This window comes from Ranitomeya variabilis, chromosome 2, assembly GCF_051348905.1.
Source record: "Ranitomeya variabilis isolate aRanVar5 chromosome 2, aRanVar5.hap1, whole genome shotgun sequence".
In the NCBI taxonomy this organism is placed as follows: domain Eukaryota; kingdom Metazoa; phylum Chordata; class Amphibia; order Anura; family Dendrobatidae; genus Ranitomeya; species Ranitomeya variabilis.
This window is the reverse complement of record NC_135233.1, coordinates 694,710,802-694,729,827: the sequence shown is the minus strand read 5'-3', so window position 1 is coordinate 694,729,827 and position 19,026 is coordinate 694,710,802. Positions and strand designations below refer to the sequence as shown.

General features: G+C 41.1%; 1 protein-coding gene across 1 annotated transcript in view; it reads left to right on the top strand.

The window, feature by feature from the left end:
* Window positions 1-254: 254 nt before the first annotated feature.
* The window catches only part of RSPO3 (R-spondin 3), a 96,852-nt gene continuing 78,080 nt past the window's right edge, over window positions 255-19,026 (top strand). The window contains exon 1 of the mRNA XM_077289421.1: window positions 255-1,080. Within this exon, the coding sequence (XP_077145536.1) occupies window positions 984-1,080 (97 nt within the window). The 5' untranslated portion in view covers window positions 255-983. The remainder of the gene's footprint in view (window positions 1,081-19,026) is intronic.

Below are 19,026 nucleotides of genomic sequence, written 5' to 3'. Positions count from 1 at the left end.
ACTCTCAGTATTTTAGGTACTGTATGCTCTATGAAACTTCGATGCTGCAGTTATAAATTTCACCCCTGTCCCTCTATGGGATAATTCGTCCCAGAACACAGACTAGGGCTGGCTTCCCTTTACACTTTTCTTTCCCCCAAGCACTGCCCACGTCCTATTGTAATTGACTTGCACACTTAATCTTCGGCTTTCTTTTAAAGAGAGGAGGGGGTGTGTGGAGAGGGATAGGGGGAGGTTAAGTCACTGACATTGGTGTAGTAGTAAGGGGAATCTGACAGAAGCAGCCAGTCTTATAGAGTGCAGCCCAGTGAGAGTAGGCAGTCAGCTAAGGGGGAGGCAGTTAATTTACAGTAACCTATACCAGGCACTCTGGCCTCAGTAAGTCGCCAGGGTCTATGTTTTTGTGAGAGCTCAGTATATAGACGTATATAGGTAGACTGACTTCAGATGCATCATTACTTCTTCTGGTTGGATGACTGGAGCATAAAAGAAGCTTGGATGTGACATCCCAAGAGCAAAGGATCTTTTGCATTACTATACCTGGTAGGGTTACTGGGGAGGTATTCTTTACATTTGACAATCAGTGACCCTGGATGTTAGATGGATGTAGGAAACACTTCACAGAGGAGGTGAGTGTTTTTTGGAAAGTGACAGATGATCCCACCTGTGTACTGGCATTATCTAATCCAGAAGACAGCTTTTTTGGACTTCTGCTACCCGCATAGACTTTGGTTGTAGGCAACATGCTACCTGCATCCCACCAATGGACTCTATCTGCTGACTTGGCCACAACCCTTGTAAGGTACTCTGCCTATCTTACAATGCACAAATAGTCCTCTTATCATCCTGTTTCACTAATTGTCCTGTCCACTTATCTCCTGGAAGTCCTTGTGGATTGTTTTTGAATCACCGGGAAGAAGAGACCTGAAGGACACTCTACTCCACACTGAAAAAGCTAGGGGGGAAATCATTACAAGGTTACTATGCAATTGCGACTGCTTTCTTTGTGTTTGATCATTGTGAACTTCTTGGAATACATTGAAAGTCAACACATCCCTAGAGGGAGGCGACATCGAAGAAGTAAGTGTCACTGCTGGTGCGTGGAGATATTCACCTGTTCTTGAGCGCTGAGTCCTTCCTCTATTACACTGATATACAGTGATTATTGTGCCAACCATGCCTACATAGTTTCATGTTAAGTTTATGGTGCTGATTAAGAATATGACTTCGGTTTTGCCAGATAGGCTCTAGTTTATGACATATTTAATAGTTAATTACAGTAGAATTCTGGCTTCAAAATGCGCTTTTATAGCATTGTAAGACTACAAACTGAAATAGAAAATAATTATATGGGATATTTCATTACCTCAGACACTGCTAAAGAATCAAAACACAGACCAAAAGATCAAAAGCTAATGCATTTGTTGTCACACACAAGTCGCATGGGGGAATGCATTATTGTCATGGATGAAATATCTCGAAAACTAGAACCAATTCAGCAAAACTAATAGGATTTTTTTATCTCAGCACCCTCAAAATACCCTAAATCCATTGAAACAACCTTGGCACCTGAATTTTTTTTTGTAGACCTGTGTTATTAGTTCCACTAAATCCTAGGTAAGGGATGCACCTGTCTCATTAATAAGTAACAACTGGACCATAGCTGTATTGTCCCTGAAAGCTTATTCTATTACCACTTTTGGTCTCAAGATTTTAATGTATCATGCAAAATAATCTGTAGTGTATGAAGTTATGCAGGACAGCAAAGGCAGCATTAATATTTTAATGTACATTTTTGGGTTCAGTGATGCTTTAAAGTACAACTTGCATAAATATTTAAGGCCACGCTATGACTTTTCTTGATCCTGGTTATTTCTTTATTTAAATAAATGCTATAGGTATGATAAGATACACATTCCCTAAATATTTTGGACGTAAGCACTGCATATATGCCTTTGAGAGACTACCTTGACGTTATAATAAAATCTGGTATTCTACATATGTTTAGGAATTCCATAGCCTGACCAAATAACAGACCGTGAGAGAACTTCAGTCCATGTCAAGTTTTGAACCCATCTTATCAGCTGCAGATGGAACTTTTCTTTGTCTTGTTTTGACTGGGCTGGTTAATACGGTGAAACATATATAGTTTCACCTTATGACCGATGGATCTGTGCAATTTAAGCTGAGATTAAGCCCAGACCACACCAGTGGTGGGCAGCATCAGAAGAAGGAGGCAGCTCTGTTCTCGCTTCCATAAACCCCTGCACAAAAGTTATTGGCTAAAACTGCAAATTCCATTACATAGGTACTTACATAGGTTAGATAGTGATTTATCCCCAGGCTCTGGTTTAATATGCTAATATCTAATCCAGAACCAACACTATCAGTGTCTTGTAATGAGTTTGTCTGTATACACAGCCCCAAGCAGGACCCATACAATAAGCCGACGCTCTACTAGCTACGTTTATTTGCTCAGCACATCATTCGTAATTACTCTGTAATTGGAATGTCTAGAAAATCCTATTACAGAAGATCCCAGCCTGGAACTAGGATGCCATACATATTGTTAGCACTTATCCCACCACCTTTTTTTTCTTTCTGTAAATCCCATTTTACATCTGGACACCCACTGCTTCCCCCCTTGGGTTGTTTAGTTTAATACTGACTCAAATTCTATATAAACCAAGTTTGTCAGGTATAGCAGCATTTTGGGGGGGTCAGAATTCATCATGTGTTATCTAAATTGGGATGCAACTTCAAAAAAGTAAAATGGCACATCCAGCTGGGTTACATTTTGTATTATTTATAGGACTGCCAAGGTCTAACCCATCTCATAAACTTTAATCTACAAGTACCTGATAGATAAGATTGGCCGGGTAATAAAATGCAGATGAACTGACCAAAGTTGGCATTCTCCTATCAATGGGGACATAGCTTCCGGCTATCTGATTGGGATAGCAATAAGAGGACTTTATGTCAGGAAATATCTATCTGGGATATTTCATATATATGTGATCTCCCCTGAAATGACAGGATAGATAGATAGTGGCTCGCCTGTGTCCATGTGTTCTCCTCTTTCCAAACTACCTCAGCAAGAGAGCTCAGTGCGTTACTGTGAAAGTGCTTACAGATGGTACATGAAGCTTGGAAAGTGTCTGCCCTCCAGCAGGCACCAGCAATGTTATCAGATCTCCAGACTTTTCCTTATGAAGCGTTTGTAGCTGCAATGTGTTACAGATGATATAGAATTTGCCTGTATCCCGCAGATAAGTCCAATGTAGTCTCCACACCAATAAGATGGGGTCGTTAAGGTCCAATATTTATTACAATAAATATATATATGTATGTACACTATCGCACAAAACATAAACAGCTAAATTATAGTTGTATATTTAACCATTGATTAATACATTTAATGTATATTTGAAATCAATTATTAGTTATATTCAAGTCCTCTTCCTCTCTGAAGAGGCAATTTGCATAGTAATATATTATGAATTGTATGATGATGAAATTAAAAAATATATTTTTTAAAGCCTTTCTTTTCCAAATATGAATATTTTAGAACGTCTAGCACGATCTTCAGTATCGTAGTGGTTAGACAAAGTAGCACTATTAGGAGATGAAAAGCTTACAACCCCTTGATGCATTCACCTTGCTTAGTAAAAGCAGATTGCCTTACTCTACGAAAGTCGTGAGTCTTGCAGAACTGTGGCTGCATATAATGCTATATCATGACCAAGATCATGCTTTTTGGGATTTCGCTGGAAAATGTGAGCGCCACTCCAGCTGGTGCATGCATTCTAGCGGTGACGTTCTCAGACGCATCTCCAACCTAAGACACACAACTGTACGTGTACAGGGATCTGACACTCGCTCATGACAACTTATGAAGTCTTGTAGAACTAATATAATTGTCTATGTAATTTCTTTATCTTTTATTCAGACTATTATTTAGCAAAGCTCTACCTTTTTTATATTTCCACACTGCTCGGCCTGTTTTACAATACATACGCATGTTCCAAAAGAGAACAGAAATTGTTGAAACATTTTTTTCTGCTACTGTCCTTAAACTGCGTGACCAAATTGAATGGAAAAATTATGCAATAAGTTCAATTACGTGTCTTTTACTGCCCTCTAGTGGCTCATTCATGGGGTTAACATAGGAATTGAAAAGGATCAGTATCATAGTAGTGACGCCTGCTCGGACACCATTGATAAGTTTTATAAAAAGCCCTTGAAATTATCTATAAATATTTATAACCAGATGTTTTAGTAGCTGTTGAAGAGTAAGCGTCATTTAGATTTTATGTTATAAAAAAAAGTAGTTCACATGAACATAAGAAACTTTGTAATGTATCTTGTCAGAGAATTTCGCTTTTACTCTTGGACTGAGCGCTAACTCTCAATTCATGGGTAAAATCTGTATTAATTGTATTCAGTGAAGAGATTTTCCCGTTACTGAGATGGGAGGTGACAGGTGGTGCTTATAAAATCCTGTGGAGGGAGGAGGATGGAGGTAGACTGACATCCAGCTGCAAGTTCTCCTGAAAAGGCAGTGACAATTCTGCATAGAACCTTATGAGCACTAAATGTCATTTCTGAATTCGGCTAGGCCTTTATTCACTTTAAACAGATTTTAGCCATGAACTGAGAATTTTTTAAATAAAAAAAAATCATTGCAAGCAAAAACTGCATTTCTCTAAGAAATATTACGAAGTTTCTGATTTTAACATGTACTATTGATTTATGGAAAACAAATGACAGTTACTCTTTACACACATCTGACATTTTCGGATATATGTTCACCAATTATATCTATTATACAAAAAACTGTAAACTACAGCACTGACACGGGATACACAGTGACATTTTAATGAATTTATTTCATGTTCAGTACATTTCCTAATTTAATTAAACCACTTCTAACATTTTCCATTTTAATTAAGCCACTGCTGCTTATTTATATCACTTTACAGCTGTGGCAGCTGTGACTTCCACAGAGTGGATGATAATTCCTAAATTTATGGTAAATTAAAGGGTTAATGAATTGGAGGCCAAATGTTAAAGCAAGTAAACCTGGTCAACATTTCCAGCTGATTTTATGGCATCACTGATAATTGTGCTGCTCAGACAACAGGATGACCATTTGACCCTTGTTTGCATAAATTAGTGTATACCTTGAATTTATCACCGCTCACTGCTGGCTTACACAAGCAAAACAAAAAGAAAAGATAAGAGTCTGTAGAGTAATTGTTGTCTCCATGTTTATCTTATGGCAATTACCTGCATTGTCCTTTCAGAAATGCTTTTTAGGTATATTATAAGCCCCATAAATACTAAGACTGTTCTAAAGTCCGCATATAAATGAGATTTATGTAGACTGAATCCACCGATCGCAAAGGATCCGGCTGACAGCCTAAGGGTACCGTCACACAGTGCAATTTTGATCGCTACGACGGCACGATTCGTGACGTTCCAGCGATGCATTTACGATATCGCTGTGTCTGACACGCTACTGCGATCCGGATCCCCGCTGAGAATCGTACGTCGTAGCAGATCGTTTGAAACTTTCTTTCGTCGTCTAGTGTCCCGCTGTGGCGGCATGATTGCATTGTGTGACACAGGTTGTATACGATGTGCGCACAGTAACCAACGGCTTCTACATCGCAAATACGTCATGAAATTATTGCTCCAGCGCCGTGTATTGCAACGTGTGACCGCAGTATACGACGCTGGAGCGATACTTATACGACGCTGCAACGTCACGAATCGTGCCGTCGTAGCGATGAAAATGGCACTGTGTGACGGTACCCTAAGGCCATGGCCACACATTCAAACAGTGTTTGGTCAGTATTTTCCATCAGTATTTGTAAGCCAAAACCAGGAGTGGAACAAATAGAGGAAAAGTATAATAGAAACATATGCACCACTTCTGCATTTATCTCACACTCCTGGTTTTGGCTTAAGGTACCGTTACACTAAACGACTTACCAACGATCACGACCAGCGATGCGATTGTTGGTAAGTCGTTGGGTGGTCGCTGGGGAGCTGTCACACAGACAGCTCTCTCCAGCGACCAACGATCAGGGGAACGACTTCGGCATCGTTGAAACTGTCTTCAACGATGCCGAAGTCCCCCTGCAGCCCCGGGTAACCAGGGTAAACATCGGGTTACTAAGTGCAGGGCCGCGCTTAGTAACCCCATATTTACCCTGGTTACCATTGTAAAAGTAAAAAAAAAACACTACATACTCACCTTCTGATGTCTGTCACGTCCCCCGGCGTCCACAGGGTTACGCACTGCTGCCGAGAGCTTCCTGCACTGACTGAATGTGTCAGCGCCGGCAGCAGCGGTGATGTCACCGCTGTGCTCTGCTTTACGGCCAGCCGGCGCTGACACATTCAGTGCAGGGAAGCCGCCGGTAGGGGACGTGACAGACATCAGAAGGTGAGTATGTAGTGTTTTTTTTTTACTTTTACAATGGTAACCAGGGTAAATATCGGGTACTAAGTGCGGCCCTGCGCTTAGTAACCCGATATTTACCCTGGCTACAAGTGAACACATCGCTGGATCGGTGTCACACACACCGATCCAGCGATGACAGCGGGTGATCAGCGACGAAATAAAGTTCTGGACTTCTAGCTCCGACCAGCGATATCACAGCGGGATCCAGATCGCTGCTGCGTGTCAACCACAACGAGATCGCTATCCAGGACGCTGCAACGTCACGGATCGTCGTCGTTCTCGCTGCAAAGTCGCTTAGTGTGACGGTACCTTTACAGATACTGATGTAACATACTGACCAAATATTGAAGGTGTGAACGTGACCTAAGGCTGACTATACACAATAGATATCTGTCAGCTAAGGCTTCTTTCACACTTCCGTCAGTACGGGGCCGTCACAAAGCGTCGGCGCAATGTACCAACAAACAGTGGTGATTTTCTGCACAACGTGGGCAGCGGACGCAGTGTTTCAACGCGTCCGCTGCCCATAGTAAACTCCCAGGGAGGAGGGGGTGGAGTTACGGCTGGGCATGAGCAGTTTAAAATGCAGGACATGACGTACGAAAAAACATTTCCTTGAACATTTTTTCGCTGCGATGGTCCGCCAAATACCGACGCATCCAGTGCACGACGAACGCGACGTGTGTCCATACTTCGCAATGCGTTGGCAATACAAGTCTATGGGAAAAAACGCATCCTGGGGGCACATTTGCAGGATGCGTTTTTTTCCCAAAACGACACATTGTGACGGATCTAAAAAGACGGAAGTGTGAAAGTAGCCTTAGCGATGTGCCGGTTGGTCGACAGCCACCTCAGCTGACTGTCCCTTACACATGGCTGAGCATGTCAGTGCTCTCTATAAGAAAGCTGCCGACTGGCATCTTATCTCAGGGAGCACAATGCAATTGGCAGTCCAAAATAGGACATGCCAGATCAACATTTCTCCCATCAGTCAGCCGGTTCCCCCATATCTATTAGTCTATTGGCCGAACCCATTGATATTGACGGGTTCAGTCGACATTAGCCTAATGTATATGGGGGCCCGGGAGCCCGAGACAACTTCTTATCAGGGAACGTATCAATCTGACATGTCCGATTTCAGAATGATAATCATATTGTCTCAGAGAACAAGTGCTCCTGTGTAGGGTACAGCCAGACGAGATATCATTTGTATGGCAACCTTAAAGCCTATCGAATCTATCAAAAGCATTGTATTCATTTAATCTAACTCTTTAAATATTTAATGTTAGATAGAGTTTAAATATCCATTATAATATATTAACCAAACAGAAGGTATAGTTTTAAGGCCCCGTCTCACATAGCGAGATCGCTAGCGAGATCGCTGCTGAGTCACAAGTTTTGTGATGCAACAGCGACCTCAGTAGCGATCTCGCTATGTGTGACACGTACCAGCGATCAGGCCCCTGCTGCGAGATCGCTGGTCGTGTCAGAATGGCCTGGACCTTTTTTTGGTCGTTGAGGTCCCGCTGACATCGCTGAATCGGTGTGTGTGACACCGATCCAGCGATGTCTTCACTGGTAACCAGGGTAAACATCGGGTTACTAAGCGCAGGGCCGCGCTTAGTAACCCGATGTTTACCCTGGTTACCAGCGTAAATGTAAAAAAAAACAAACACTACATACTCACCATCTGATGTCCGTCAGGTCCCTTGGCGTCTACTTCCTGCTCTGACTGCCGCCGTAAAGTGAGAGCACAGCAGTGACGTCACCGCTGCGCTCTGCTCTCAGCTCTCACTGTACGGCGGCTCAGTCAGAGCAGGAAGCAGACGCCAAGGGACCTGACGGGCAACAGATGGTGAGTATGTAGTGTTTGTTTTTTTTTACATTTACGCTGGTAACCAGGGTAAACATCGGGTTACTAAGCGCGGCCCTGCGCTTAGTAACCCGATGTTTACCCTGGTTACCCGGGTGCTGCAGGGGGACTTCGGCATCGTTGAAGACAGTTTCAACGATGCCAAAGTCGTTCCCCTGATCGTTGGTCGCTGGAGAGAGCTGTCTGTGTGACAGCTCCCCAGCGACCACACAGCGACCACACAGCGACGCTGCAGCGATCAGCATCGTTGTCTGTATCGCTGCAGCGTCGCTGTGTGAGACGGGGCCTTTAAAGCTTGAGGAGGGAAACATTCACACCCCTTAAAGCAGTTATCCCCTTCCAGAAAACTCTTCAAGATAGACTGAGTTCATTGTAAAATAAACGGCAGCCGTTGCTGACCCGGTCTGTGTTTGGCTGCAGCAGTAATGACACACAGCAGCGTTACAGCCAATCACTGAGCTTAGTGGCTTGTACCATTTCAGCTATTCATGTAACATCATCTAACATTGGCAGGAACTACTCTAGCTACTTATGTAGCTTCTCACTCTTAAGTTAAATCCTTAATATGATGTACATGTAACACAGTGATGACAATGCGTTGTGCCATAGGACACAAGTTAGGGCTGTTTTCAAAAGTAATAAAATAGCATAGTTAAAGTGAAATTATCATTATCCCTCTATATGTACATATGATATTACCATTATATACTCCCCGTTGTCAGAATTCTGACCATGCAGTAGGTGATTGGCTTATGATGATGCAAATATGAAGCAACATCACACAAGCACTAGGATCCCTTGTGAAAAGTTAAAGCTTGCACAAACATAGGTGCAAAAATAATAATTTTATTTACATAGCACAAACCTACTCTGCAGTATTTCATATTTTCGAGGAACACATACAGGTACTTCTCACAAAATTAGAATATCATCAAAAGGTTAATTTATTTCAGCTCTGCAATACAAAAAATGAAACTCATATATTATATAGAGTCATTACAAACAGAGTGATCTATGTCAAGTGTTTATTTCTGCTAATGTTGATGATTATGGCTCTGTAAGCCAATGAAAACCCAAAAGTCATTCTCTCAGTAGAAATTAAAATACTTTATAACACCAGCTTGTAAAATTATTTTAAAATCTGAAATGTTGGCCTACTGAAATGTATGTTCAGTAAATGCACTCAATACTTGGTCGGGGCTCCTTTTGCATCAATTACTGCATCAATGCGGCGTGGCATGGAGGCGATCAGCCTGTGGCACTGCTGAGGTGTTAAGGAAGCCCAGGTTGCTTTAATAGCAGCCTTCAGCTCGTCTACATTGTTGGGTCTTGTGTCTCTCATCTTCCTCTTGACACTACCCCATAGATTCTCTAAAGGTACCGTCACACTAGGCGATATCGCCAGCGATCCGTGACGTTGCAGCGACCTGGATAGCGATATCGCTGTATTTGACACGCAGCAGCGATCTGGATCCCGCTGTGAAATTGCTGGTCGCTGCTAGAAGGTCTGCACTTTATTTGGTCGCTAGGTCGCCGTGTATCGCCGTGTTTGACAGCAAAAGCAAGAATACCAGCGATATTTTACACTGGTAACCAGGGTAAACATCGGGTTACTAAGCGCAGGGCCGCGCTTAGTAACCCGATGTTTACCCTGGTTACCAGCGTAAAAGTAAAAAAAACAAACAGCACATACTCACCAGCGCGTCCCCCAGCCTCTGCTTCCTGACACTGACTGAGCGCCGGCCCTAAACTGAAAGTGAAAGCACAGCGGTGACGTCACCGCTGTGCTGTTAGGGCCGGAGCTCAGTCAGTGTCAGGAAGCAGAGGCTGGGGGACGCGCTGGTGAGTATGTGCTGTTTGTTTTTTTTACTTTTACGCTGGTAACCAGGGTAAACATCGGGTTACTAAGCGCGGCCCTGCGCTTAGCAACCCGATGCTTACCCTGGTTACCCGGGGACCTCGGCATCGTTGGTCGCTGGAGAGCGGTCTGTGTGACAGCTCTCCAGCGACCAAACAGCGACGCTGCAGCGATCGGCATCGCTGTCGCTATCGCTGCAGCGTCGCTTAATGTGACGGTACCTTAAGGTGCTAAGGTCAGGTGAGTTTGCTGGCCAATTAATCACAGTGATACTATTGTTTTTAAACCAGGCATTGGTACTTTTGGCAGTGTGGATGAGTGCCAAGTCCTGCTGGAGAATGAAATTTCCATCTCCAAAAAGCTTGTCAGCAGAGGGAAGCATGAAGTGCTCTAAAATTTCCTGGTAGACTGCTGCGCTGACTTTGATCTTGATGAAACACAGTGGACCTAGACCAGCAGATGACATGGCTCCCCAAACCATCACTGATTCCACTGATTGTGGAAACTTCACACTAGACTTCAAGCAACTTGGATTGTCTGTCCCTCCACTCTTCCTCCAGACTGTGGGACCTTGATTTCCAAATGAAATGCAAAATTTACTTTCCTTGTGGAGTGTGTCAATGATTGCCTTCTGGACATCTGTCAAGTCAGCAGTCTATCCCATGATTGTGGAGTCTACTGAAACAGACTAAGGGATCTTTGTAAATGCTTAGGAAGCATTTTCAGGTGTTTTTTGTTAATTTCTCTAATTTACTGAGATAATGACTTTTGTGTTTTCATTCAACGTTAACAGAAATAAACATTTGAAATAGATCACTCTATTTGTAATGACTCTATATAATATATGAGTTTCACTTTTTCCATTGAAGAACTGAAATAAATTAACTTTTTGATGATATTCTAATTTTGTGAGAAGCACCTGTAGTTCTGCAATTACCAAGATAAGTGAGGGCTTTGCTCACAAACTTTCAATCTATGGGGAAATGGGGATGACACAAGGTAAAAAGTGCTTGTATTGTATGGTCCAACCATCATTAAAACAAAAAAGGGTATTCAAGTAAAGCTTAACAGGTCACTTTACAGTATCTGTATCTGAAGACTGTAATGGAGAACAGAGAGCAGTTGGATTAGTGAGATGGTGAAAGATGTGTTTTTAGGGTATTGTTAAAACTGGTGGTGCATTCCAGAGAACTGGTGCAGCACGAGAAAATGTTGTAGACGGGAGTATGTGATTCGATTTAGAGAGGACGGTAACTCATATCATTAGCAGAACGGAGAGCTTGGGTAGAGTGGTAAACAGTTGAGGGAGGACATATATACGGGGCGTACAACTGTGGAGAGTTGTGTGGTTGCGTGATGAGTTTATGCACTGTTGTGTAGCGGATAGGCAACTAGTGCAATGACTACCACAAGTTAAAGGTATCAGTGTAGCGGCTGGAAAGAAAAATAAGCCTGGCTGCTGCATTAAGGATACATTGGAGAACGGAGAGTTTAGAAACAAGAAGACTGATCAGTAGACAGCTGCAGTCATCCAGATGAGAATGAATAAGAGCTACAGAATTTTTTCAGTTTCAAAGATAAGAAAATAAAGGCTTCTGGAGATGTTTTTGACAAGCAGGGGACATGATCAAGTGAGTTATTTGGTAGTTCTTTGTCACATTTAATCCTAATACAGTGACTTGAGAGTCACGGTGGAGCGACATACAGAAATGGAAACATCAGGTTTAGGTGAGTGTATAGGTTGAAATACAAGACATTTTAGCAAGGTTCAGTTTCAGATACAGTCAGCACATCATGTTAGAGGCAGTAATGCAGGGGTAATGTTAGGACCATATGTCTATAATTGGATACCATCTGCATAGTCATGGTACTAAAGGCCAAATCTGCTGTTGATAGGTGTCATGCTTCTGGATTTGAATGCTCGATTCTGTGTTCTGTGGTCAGAATCTGTTTACACTAAACCACAACAGTTACACCTTTTATTTGGGTGTTTTAGTTTTGTTATCTTCATTTGTCGGAATTGGGTAACAAATGTTTTAAATTTAGTCTGTTTGTCCTATCACCTTTCGGGTGCAACTTTAAATACATTCCCCTACAGGTGTTTCCTGTTGGTGATTGACTTTGATGTATAAATTCACTTTGCTGTAGTTTGTATTAGTTGCAGTACTTTTGTGTGTGATTCCTGTATTCCATAGGGAACTGATATTCTTGTGATCCTAGGAGCTGCTAAGGACATTCAGGGTAAGCCGCTGTTGAGTGGGGGTGCTATTACATTATCTTAGGGTGCCAACGTCCACGGTCAGGCAGTAACAGACCAGGGTCAAAGAATAATTTTTTCTTAGTCTGAATAGGGAGCAGTCAGGTTCATGGATTTGTATCCTTGTTTGTATATTTCCCGTATGATTGTGCTTTGGCAGTTATAACATTAGGGTAAAAATAAATATTTATATTTGTATATATTGCTTAGGACTTAACAGTGAGGAACCCCAACAATAAGGGGAAAATCAAAGAAAAAGCACGCAAAATATATTCTGAATGAGCAGTCAGAGGCGTAGGAGGAGAACAAACAGTAGTAAGACAGAGGGGAGTCTAGTGAGGTCAGACATTTGAAAGAAAAAATAAACAATAAGTGGCCACTGAGGTTTAGACTAAAGATGATGGAAAAAATGTCAAAATAATTTCCGATTATTGGATAGCTAGGTAAGAAACTAATAATATCTGGGGTGCTTTTAGGAACTAGAATAGTCATAAAAATGTATATGAAGAGCCAGCAGCTACCCATTTATAACGGTGGAAATGTGAACTTGAGATTACATAAAACAAGCTAAATGTATATGTTTTGCAATGAAAAATAAAACTGACCAGCACCTCCAAGCAGAATAAAGCAAGTGTAAACAGGTGCAAGCTGCCATGACTAATATACAAACAACAGGATACAGCAGCACACTGTAAGTGCTAAGATGTATGCAAACATTGAATATGTGAATTTTGAACTGCATTAGTGCTTTATAGAATATACTTAGAAACTGGAGGTACTTGGTACATAAATTGGTCAACTCATGAGAGCCTATCAAGCAAAGAAAGGCCACCTTGCAGTGATTAATGGGCTCTCATGAGTTGACCAATCTATGAGCCAAGTACCTTTATTTTTATACAGTACAGACCAAAAGTTTGGACACACCTTCTCATTTAAAGATTTTTCTGTATTTTCATGACTATGAAGATTGTACATTCACACTGAAGGCATCAAAACTATGAATTAACATATGTGGAATGATATACTTAACAAAAAAGTGTGAAACAACTGAAATTATGTCTTATATTATAGGTTCTTGAAAGTAGCCACCTACTGGAATGGTCTTCCAACAATCTTGAAGGAATTCCCAGAGATGCTTAGCACTTGTTGGGCCTTTTGCCTTCACTCTGCGGTCCAGCTCACCCCAAACCATCTCGATTGGGTTCAGGTCTGGTGACTGTGGAGCCCAGGTCATCTGGCGTAGCACCACATCACTCTCCTTCTTGGTCAAATAGCCCTTACACAGCCTGGAGGTGTGTTTGGGGTCATTGTCCTGTTGAAAAGTAAATGATGGTCTAACTAAACGCAAACCGGATGGAATAGCATACCGCTGCAAGATGCTGTGGTAGCCATGCTGGTTCAGTATGCCTTCAATTTTGAATAAATCCCCAACAGTGTCACCAGGAAAGCACCCCCACACCATCACACCTGCTCCTCCATGCTTCATGGCGGGAACCTGGCATGTAGAGTCCATCCATTTACCTTTTCTGCGTCGCACAAAGACATGGTGGTTGGAACCAAAGATCTCAAATTTGGACTCATCAGACCAAAGCACAGATTTCCACTGGTATAATGTCCATTCTTTGTGTTCTTTAGCCCAAACAAGTCTCTTCTGCTTGTTGCCTGTCCTTAGCCGTGGTTTTCTAGCAGCTATTTTACCATGAAGGCCTGCTGCACAAAGTCTCCTCTTAACAGTTGTTGTAGAGATGTGTCTGCTGCTAGAACGCTGTGTGGCATTGACCTGGTCTCTAATCTGAGCTGCTGTTAACCTGCGATTTCTGAGGCTGGTGACTCAGATAAACTTATCCTCAGAAGCAGAGGTGACTCTTGGTCTTCCTTTCCTGGGGTGGTTCTCAAGTGACGTGTAACATATAAACCCCTTAAAAATATCAATTTTATTAAATATATTTAAAAATACCACTTCCCAGTGAATACAGAAAAAGTATAATTTAGATGCAGCAAAAATCTAGTAGCCGTCGCGGAGTGGGGGTGCCAAATAATCTATCAGGGTGCCAACCTCCACTGATAGGAAGGGACAGCAGGCCAATGTAGGGTCAGTTTATCAGGATAGGTGCACCTACTAGATTTTTGCTGCATCTAAATTATACTTTTTCTGTATTCACTGGGAAGTGGTATTTTTAAATATATTTAATAAAATTGATATTTTTAAGGGGTTTATATGTTACACGGCTTTTGATTCCCCCTTTCTTGTTTATTTTTTCGTATGTGGTTCTCAAGTGAGCCAGCTTCTTTGCAGCGCTTGATGGTTTTTGCAACTGCACTTGGGGACACTTTCAAAGTTTTCCCAGTTTTCCGGACTGAGTGACCTTCTTTTCTTAAAGTAATGATGGCCACTCATTTTTCTTTACTTAGCTGCTTTTTTCTTGCCATAATACAAATTCTAACATTCTATTCAGTAGGACTATCAGCTGTGTATCCACCAGACTTCTGCACAACACAACTGATGGTCCCAACCCCATTTATAAGGCAAGAAATCCCACTTATTAAACCTGACAGGGCACACCTGTGAAGTGAAAACCATTCCTGGTGATTACCTCTTGAAGCTCATCAAGAGAATGCCAAGAGTGTGCAAAGCAGTCATCAAAGCAAAAGGTGGCTACTTTGAAGAACCTAGAATATAAGACATATTTTCAGGTGTTTCACACTTTTTTGCTAAGTATATAATTCCACATGTGTTAATTCATAGTTTTGATGCCTTCAATGTGAATGTACAATTTTCATCGTCATGAAAATACAGAAAAATCTTTAAATGAGAAGGTGCGTCCAAACTTTTGGTCTGTACTGTAAGTATTATCATATAGCAGCAAATTTCACAAATTCAATGTTTGCATACATTTCACTGCTTACAGTGTGCTGCTGCATTCTTTTGTTTGTATGTTACCCAATGCAGATAGATCTTGCTCTTGTTCAAGTAGAATTCCATTTCCAAGTGTTCAGTCATCCAAAAAGTAGGTGTTCTAAAGTCTATGTGAGAAGCATGCCCGACGCTCGTTGTATGGTATGGAGGAATGCTCAATCCAAAGGTGTACTTCTCCCATAATTTGACTTTTGTCTCAGGAACACTCAGTTGCTTACTTTTTGGATTACTGCACCCTTAAATACAGACTCTACTGAACGAGACCAACAGCAAATATCATGATATACTGTATATGCATGGATTGTTTTCTTGCGCAACGCACGCCTCACTCTTACACCCAATTCAAGGTACATTATAGATCCAAATATATGAATAGAATGCTAGGATGGAGTCTATAGCACCGGACTTGCAGCATTAAATCAAATGTTGATCAGTTACGTATCATCCAACAGCTTGTTAAGACAGGCTGATCACATTTCTTATGTGGACAGAATGAGCAGTAATCAGTCATTCTCTGCACATAGGCTGCCATTGCTCATGTCCTGTTTACACACAGTGATGTGATTTTTAAGAGAACTCAATCATTTCACCCTACGAGCATCTTGCTCATTCGCTGGGTGATTGACAATATGATTATCAGGAAATAAGCGTTCCTCAGAAAGTTAGTTCATAAGGATCGTCCAGTTAAAATCTAGCTCATGCTTATTACTAAAGAGACCTTAAAACAGAAACAATCATAGATTGTAAGCTTGCGAGCAGGGCCCTCATTCCTACTGGTATCTGTTTTGAACTGTGATTTCTGTTATGCTGTAATGTCTATTGTCTGTATAAGTCCCCTCTATAAGTTGTAAAGCGCTGCGGAATATGTTGGCGCTATATAAATAAAATTATTATTATTATTATTAACCTGCCTTGGTCCATGGATATACATTGAAAATAATAACTAATATAGGTATTAAAGTATGTGACTATAAATTACATCAGTGGGATGGGAAAATAAAGTTCACTATTTTGAGATTTAGTTATCATGCTGCTGCCTTTCCCCACGAGAATCAACAAGTAAGACTGGATTGTCCCTACTAAAAAAGTCCAATTTTAGCTTTTGAAACTATAAGTACAATTAACTTTAGTGGGTGAGTGGGGACCACCTTCTATGAAGGCATTACTGATTTCTTAAATATGACATCCACTCAAAATGATTCTGAACTATACCACCACTGTTAAACCAATTCTATATTGTGTTGGTTGGAAAACAAGATGACTGTTAAAGATCAGACCCATGTATAATTAATTTTAAGGAAAGAACTCTCCCAACTCCCCTCATACCATTGGAAACATCTTTTAGGCTGAGTATGCATGTGTTTTCAGTTGAGAAAAAGGATAAATCCACCGTCAGACATCTCTTATGGTGGCTAATTTCTTTGGACAGCAAAATGATTGGTTGTTGAAACATGACTGAACATTCTTCGCTAGGCCCCCATATACATGATAGAAAGCCAATCCGCTGAAATAATGTTGGGGTCCTTAAGAGACTACATTAATAGAGCTCATCTGATATGCTATGCCAGTATGACACTTTAGTTTTGCTCTCAATTTTAAACAATGATGTTTATATGCTGTAATGCAAAGTATTCTCCACTAAAGACATAGATCCAAACAAAAAATACAGGGCCTTCACAGAGACTACAGAGGCATAGCCATTCCTACAACTTCATACCCAATGATGTATTGCACACAGATTCTCTGCACACTGCTTTGCCAAGTGCATAAGCCCTAATCCATATATATTTTAATTCACAAAAGAAGGATTATGGATGTTTTGTTACGTTAGTCTGTGTACATCTATGTCAAACAAGCTATCTGACTATTCAGTGTAAAGCAATAGTGTGATTATTTCATAGTATTCTATACTAGGTAGGAGTTATAAAATATATGAGCACCAAAATAGTGTGAGGTTTGTGTTGTGGTTTTTTTGTATTAAGAATCAATGTTGGCTTGATGTGCAAGTTTAACTGATCTCAAAGAATCATAGAATGTTAGTTGGAAGGGGCCTCAAAGGTCATCATATCCGACCCCTGCTCAATGCAGGATTCATTAAACCATCTCAGATATTTATATGATATGTCTGTTTAGCCTCTCTTTGAAGTCTTCCATTGAAGGCGAACTCACCACCTCTCGTGGCAGCTTGTTCCACTCATTGATCACCCTCACTGTCATAAAGTTTTTTCTAATATCTAATCTTTATCTTCTCCCTTTCAGTTTCATTCCATTGGTTCTCGTGTTTCTATATGCAAATAAGAATAAAGATCATCCCTCTACACTGTGACATCCCTTCAGATATTTGTTGACAGCTCTTAAGTCTCCTCTTGCCCTTCTTTTTTGCAAGCTGAACATTCCTAGATCTTTTAACTGTTTTACTCGTAAGACATACTTTGCAGTCCACTCACCATCCTGGTTGCTGTTCTCTGAACTTGCTCATTTTTCAATGTCATTTTTAAAATGTGGTGCCCAGAACTGGACACAGTATTCCGGATGAGGCCTTACCAAGGAGGAGTAGATAGGGATAATTACTTCACGTGATTTAGACTCTACACTTTTCATAATACATCTCAGAACTGCGTTTGCCTTTTTTGCTGCATCACAGTGTTGACTTATGTGCAGTCAGTGATCTATTAGTATACCCAAGTCTTTTTCACATGGGCTGTTACTTAGTTCTATTCCTCCCATTCTATAGATGTAATTCTTGTTTTTCTTGCCCAGATGTAGAATCTTCCATTTCTCACTGTTAAATACCATTTTATTATTTGCTGCCCATTGTTCAAGTTTGTCTAGATCATTCTGAGTCCTTTCTCTGTCTTCTCTAGTGTTAGCTATCACCTCCTAGCTTTGCATCATCTGCAAATTTGATCAGATTACCTTAAGTTCCCTTGTCTAGATCAGTTATAAAATGTTGAACAACACTGTTGCAAGGACAGGGCCTTTCTGTACCCCATTTGAAACACTCTGCCAATTGGATGTGCAACCATTTATTACCATTCCTTGAATACGATCACTGAGCCAGTTATGAATCCACCTAACTGTAGCCTTGTCAATCCCATACTTGGTCATTTTTTTCAGTAAGGATAGTATGAGATGTAGAAAATGTTGCCTTGTTATTTAATAAGCTTGCTTATATGGCACTATTATTCTGCAGTTTACAAACATCACGGTCACCAGTGAGGCTTATAATCTAAATTAGATGAGTATGTCTTTGGCGCATAGGAGGAAACAGACGTAAACATGGGGAGAACATACAAACTCTTTGAAAACTCTTTGGTGGGATTTTAACCAAGGACCACAGTTCTGCAAAACTACAGTGCTAACCACTGAGTCACTGTGCTAGTACTATTAAAAAATGCATTTGCTTTTATTTAAGAAACTGTTTCAAAGCCTACTCATCTGTTAGATCATCTTTGATACTTAGTCCTTAATGTCACATTCACAGATCCATGTGTCATAGTCTGAGCCTGAAAGGAGATGCACAGAATGTCAACGGGACACTTGCCCTGAACTTAACAGCCTCATATATGTCCAAGGCTGTCAAGTTCAGGTCACAAGACCCACGGAGAGTCTATGTGTCACAGTCCATTATCGGACCATGACACCTGGA